Source organism: Triticum aestivum, chromosome 4D (genome assembly GCF_018294505.1).
Source record: "Triticum aestivum cultivar Chinese Spring chromosome 4D, IWGSC CS RefSeq v2.1, whole genome shotgun sequence".
In the NCBI taxonomy this organism is placed as follows: domain Eukaryota; kingdom Viridiplantae; phylum Streptophyta; class Magnoliopsida; order Poales; family Poaceae; genus Triticum; species Triticum aestivum.
The window spans coordinates 372,935,813-372,941,216 of NC_057805.1; the positions used below are offsets into that span (position 1 = coordinate 372,935,813).

At 47.2% G+C, this 5,404-nt stretch overlaps 1 protein-coding gene across 1 annotated transcript; it reads right to left on the bottom strand.

Moving 5' to 3' along the window:
• Positions 1–3,154: 3,154 nt before the first annotated feature.
• LOC123100061 (probable phospholipase A2 homolog 2) lies at positions 3,155–5,118 on the bottom strand. Its single transcript, XM_044522051.1, has 4 exons — positions 4,812–5,118; positions 4,666–4,711; positions 4,233–4,358; positions 3,155–3,631 (listed from the first exon to the last, which is right to left on the bottom strand). Exons 1-4 carry the CDS (start codon positions 4,926–4,928, stop codon positions 3,447–3,449), a joined length of 474 nt encoding a protein of 157 aa, XP_044377986.1. The 5' UTR covers positions 4,929–5,118; the 3' UTR covers positions 3,155–3,446.
• Positions 5,119–5,404: the final 286 nt, after the last annotated feature.

The window sequence follows — 5,404 nt, forward strand, 5'->3', positions numbered from 1 at the left end:
CTGCAACTGCCGTGTCGCGCGGCAGCCACTTCACGTCGCCTCCTTTAGGCTTGGCGGCTGCAGTGGGCTTCCTTCCTTTCTGGCGACGGTAGCCGGTCGCGGGGCCACAAAACCACCATGGCGACCATGGGTGGAGCCGGCAGGGCCTCCACTGGCCATCAAGAGGAAGGCGGTAGCGTATCGGGGAGGCGGGGTGAAAGGAGTTGGCCATGGCGCACGGTGGCCGGCTGGCAGCAGGTCCAAGGGTTTCCGGTTGCGGGCAGGAAAGAAAGGGTCGCACGCTAGCGTCCGGATGTAGCCTTGCATTTTTGCGGCAGCAGGCGAAATGCTATATATTTGTAGCATTTCGGGCTGCCCAATTTTCGTATGGGCCTGGCTAGGGAGCGCCTCTACGCTTGTTCGTTGTTTGGAGCGCATCACCATATATAGCAAGTATATGTCCTTGCGTCCAGCTGTCTACACTAGAAAGGAAATTGTTTGGCCATATCGTGTGTCGCACATGGCTACCGTTGGAATTAGCCTAGATCTTGTCCTTACGTGTATTTATTTAGGGTATAAAAAGTTGTAAAAGCCATAACTTTTGATTCAAGCATCAAAATCAAGTTCCGTTTTCACCATCAGGTTTATCATGATGAGTTCTTCAAAACTAGATCCCATATGAGTAGGTTTCGTAAAAAATCGAGGGAAACTTTGGGTGCAATGGAGGCAACTATAGTGCTATAGTGAAGCAACTTCTTGTTTTTGGCCTAGTAGGACCGACTATTAGGTTGGTTTGCGTAAAAACAAGAAAAAAACACACAAAACAAAGGCATCTTTAGTGCTACATACAAAGAAACTTCACTGCACTATGTGTATATGTGAATTTTACTAACAGTTTCCCAATTCACGTATCATGGCTGCCCAATTTCCTAATGTTGATGGTCAGTTGCCTATGATTGATGTTCAATTGCCTATAAATGCTAGAAGTTGCCTATCATTGATGCCTAGTTGCCTACTATTTGTAATTAGTTGCCTACAATTGCTGCTTAGTTGCCTAACTTTGCAAAAATAGTTGTCTAGAATATTATGAAGTTGTTTATCATTGTTTTTCTAAGTTGCCTACAAACACTCTGAAGTGGCCTAGATTCACCATCATGTTGCCTACCATAACTAGCAATAACAGACACAAGAGCATCGCCGCTAGACGACATCATAGTATTATAGGCAACTAAGAAATAATGGCATACAAGCATGAACAATACGCAACTTAGAAGTACCGATGAGGAAGTTAGGACAATGTTAGACAGAATTAACCAGGACACAAAATGTAGTGAAGTTGTCTGCTTTTAGAACTAAAGTTGCCTTTTGTAGTAGGAAAGTTGCTTATGAAGGTGATGTGATTTTATCGACCTCTCTTTTGAACTTGTTCTGTATTATTAGTTAGTTGCTTATTGTTGCTAATTAGTTATTTTTAATGGAGAGAAGTTGCCTCTGTTTAGCGCTAAAGTTGCCTCATCTAGCATCAAAGTTGCTTTAAAAAAATCAAACAAACATATCCATGTGGGTTTAGTTTTGAAGAGCTTGTCGCAACCTGGCTAGCCCTCATGTGTTTTCCATCATTATATTTGAAGGTTACAATGATTTTGGTAGGTAACCCGACCGAAAATTAAGAACTTGCGTAGGTTTGTGGGCAATTGTCTGATCGCCCCCCTATGAAACTTCTCATTACCACCTATGCAACTTCTCATCTAATACCCGCGATCTGGCTAGCCAGCAACCGCGCACTCAGTAGCGTTGCCAACTGAGGTCCCCTGATGGACAACTTACATAGTATTTTAGGCAATTAGGGATCATCCGTAGGCTACTTTGTAGCAATGTAGGCAACTTGATTTCTGAGGCAGACAACTTCTCACTTTACAGTAAGCAACTTTCATTCTATGGTAGACAACTAAACTATGTACAACTTAGTTTCCGATGTATGCAACTTAGCAACCATGGTAACCATCTATTACATTATTGCACACAACTAAGTAGGAGGCTACTAGGTGAATTCACTTATACACATGGTGCAATTCTTCTAGCTTCAAAGTTGCTCCTGTTTAACACTAAACTTGCCTCATCTAGCATCAAAGTTGCTTTTCAAACAAAAATCATCAAAACATATTCATATGGAATCTAATTTTAAAGAGTTTGTCATGAGGAACCCAGCTGTGAAAACGGATCATAATTTCGACACACGGTTTGAAAGGTATAGCTTTTAAAATTTTCTTGTACCGGAATTAATTCACGTCATCGCTGGGTTCATATATACAGACGAGGTGGAGAAAAATCAATGTACTATATTGAAAAATCTTTTCATATATAGAATGGGTGGGTGGATAGTTTTCCAAATTTGGGATCAATCTGTTGGAAATTTTGGTCTGTGAGTGTGCGCTCAGATCGACCAAAAAGTGCAGCTGCACTTTAGAGCATTTGAGTTTTAGTATTGGGCAGGTGTTAGCGGATGATTTTTGCCCTCCCGTGCCTTAAAAACGTTTCATTCCTAAAAATAGGGCCGGAGATGCTCTACTATAACAACTCAAAAAGAGACAGGCTTAACTCATGACTGAATGAAGGTGTGGCAAACCGCTGGTCACCCTTTGGTAAACTCGAAATGCCAGAACCGAAGTACTTCTAGAAACGAAGGAAGTACTGGACACGGGACAACAGGAATATCAGACTATGTCCATCGGCAAATTTAATAATTTTAACCTATGAATGAAATCATTTTACAAAATGAACTGCCTCTAAAAATATTTCACCCAGCTGACCTTTTTAAGTGGCGCCCGACAAGAAGGCGCCACACTACACTGTGCAACGCCTCACAGATAGGCGCTACACGCCTGCCCAGCGTCGCATCCGTATGATACGAAAATTACTAAGTCAGTGTGCAGCGCCTAGCCTCTAGGCGTTGCACTAGTGGTTGCCTACCAAATGAAGCAACCACTAGTGCAACGCCTAGAGGCTAGGCGCTACACTGTATAGTGTGGCGCCTAACTCTTAGGCGCTGCACATTGACTAGTAATTTTTAGGCAGTCTGGGGTGCGACGTTGTGGCCAGACGTGTAGCGCCTATCTGTGAGGCGTTGCACAGTGTAGTGTGGCGTCTTCGTGTCGGGCGCCACTAAAAAGGGCAGTTCATTTTGTGAAATGATTTCATCCACAGATCAAAATTATCAAATTTGCCATGTCCATCAGTAACCACTGGGCGTTCCAGTATGTCCTTTGACTACAGAAACAATGGTGCAACCCATGCATGCCATTTCGCACCGGTGTGCAGTACAGCAATATGCCGCGTACCACTATACCACCAAACTGGTCACAAGTACACAGTGCCCAGGATATCGCGGCTTTGCCGCACCACCACGCCACGGCACGCCTACCACATTATTTCCTAAGTACGCTCCGGGTCCAGGCCAGGCCAGATGGCTACTGCCCGATGTCGCGCTTGTGAAGGATCTTCCCTGCGAGCACGGCCGCCTCGATGACACCCTTTATGACGAACGCCGTCTCGCCGACGCTGCACTTGTTCCCCGGGAACGTCGGCCCCGCCGGGTTCACCCCGTCGAGGCAGCCCAGCAGGTTCTCGTTGCACCTGGTGTTCAGGTAGTCATCTGCACACACGACACATGGAGTGAGTGCACCACAAATCATTCAGACACAGTGGCAGGATCAGTGCGCGCGGCCGGTTGAGTGCGACGGAGGTGCTTTCTTCCCTGCAATCATGCGTGCGCGCCTCATCAACGCGCGCAAGCGACCGGTGCTGCCGCGGTGAAAATGGAGGCGACAGGACGACGTTGACGAGCTAGTGGCGCAGCGGCGTACGTGTCGGTTGCGTCGCACGCGTCAGATTATCTATCTCTATACGAAATGCGTGCTTGTTTGGAGGAGCGTGTGCTGATACGAATTGCATGCGGCTTATCTGGAGCGTGTTGGGCCAATCAGGGAGCCATCTGCCCATGCACTTGTTAATCTAATCATTCCTAATCATGCATGCTGGTACCACTGGAGATACGATCTGCTTGCTGTAGGTGGCGTGTCATCTCGTAAACAACTGGCATGAGGCCGAGAGCTCTGGGTCTGTGGGGCCTTTTGGTGGAAACGTCAAATGAAGCAAACAAAAGGGAAATCGCACGTGTTTTCCTCCTGTCCGGTCTTTTCGGTTCAGATAGATAGAAGAAGAAAAATGTGTGGAGCTGGGAGAAGATATCGTACTGTTGTTGGCGGCGACGCAGTGGTCGTGGACCATGCAGCAGGCGTCCAGGGCGTCGCAGGGCTTCTCGCCGGGGCAGCCGCTGTAGAGGATTCCGCAGTATTTCCCGTACCTCAGCACAGGCGGGACTTCCGGAGGGAGGCCGGTGGCGTGCCGGAAACCAAGGCCAAACGAGCGTCAGTTACTTCAGTCCAGCCCATTATTCAACTGAAAAATAAACAGGAAATCTGCTACCCTATCTACTTCAGTCCAGGCCATTATTCAACTGAAACGAAGCTCAATCTAACAATCTAACTTGCAGTTCAATCTGATTAGGATCGACTGCTCTGTTCTTTTCAGGAATAGAAACAGACTGCATGCATCGACCAGCGGGAGAGAAAGAGAGCTAAAACCGCAAGATTGCTGAGACTGATCAGAGTTGAGGCAAGTGCTTACCCATGCAAAACTTGGACTCGCATGTCCGGCTGCAGTCCTGCTTCACCTGCAAGACCACCACGAAATCGATCAGCTCCAAGAGCACTCGCAAACAAACGAATCCATATCGATTTGCTAGTAAGCCACACGCTCTCCCATGCACGTACCGCCGGTGGTTTCCCTTGGCTGAAGAGGTCGCCGACCTCGAGCCCCCGCGGAGCCGTCACCAGCGAGAGGAGAAGCAGCAAGGAACACCAATGGGAGAGACCGAGCGCCGATCTCATTGCTGCTGTGTCCAAGTCGCGGAAGGGAAACACAGAGAAGCTTTTGCGAGGAGCGAAGTGGGCTGTGAAGTATACGTGATCTATTTTCGCAAGGCACCGCGTGTGTTACTTATATGAGCTCTGGGGTTTGGGGTCTGGATGTGGTGGCGTGGTGCAGCAACTAGCACAGGTGAAGTGAGCACTGGGCATGCCACTGGTGACGAGAGGTGCCATGGCATGTGCAATTAGCCGTTTCCTGTCCCCATATTTTGGGTAGTGGTCGCTCTTATCCTGACGTTTATAATCACTAACTTTAGCCGCCCTAGCTTGCAAAACGATCTTATATTATGGGATGGAGGAAGTATGTACTAGAGGCCGGCTATTGCTAAGTTGTCTACTTTTGGACTAAAATTCAACTGTATTCATCCCCACCTCACTCCACATTTATGGTACGAACTAGTCATTGCAGTAATGTTATGATAAAACTGCGCAGTTTC

What these genes read in the sequence shown, in the direction of transcription:
- LOC123100061 (XM_044522051.1), bottom strand. Translation starts at nt 4,928, where the DNA reads ATGAGATCGGCGCTCGGTCTCTCCCATTGGTGTTCCTTGCTGCTTCTC. An exon ending in GCCAAGGGAAACCACCGGCG is followed by an intron (nt 4,712 to 4,811) that starts GTACGTGCATGG and finishes GTGGTCTTGCAG; the next exon opens with GTGAAGCAGGACTGCAGCCG. An exon ending in CGAGTCCAAGTTTTGCATGG is followed by an intron (nt 4,359 to 4,665) that starts GTAAGCACTTGC and finishes TCCCTCCGGAAG; the next exon opens with TCCCGCCTGTGCTGAGGTAC.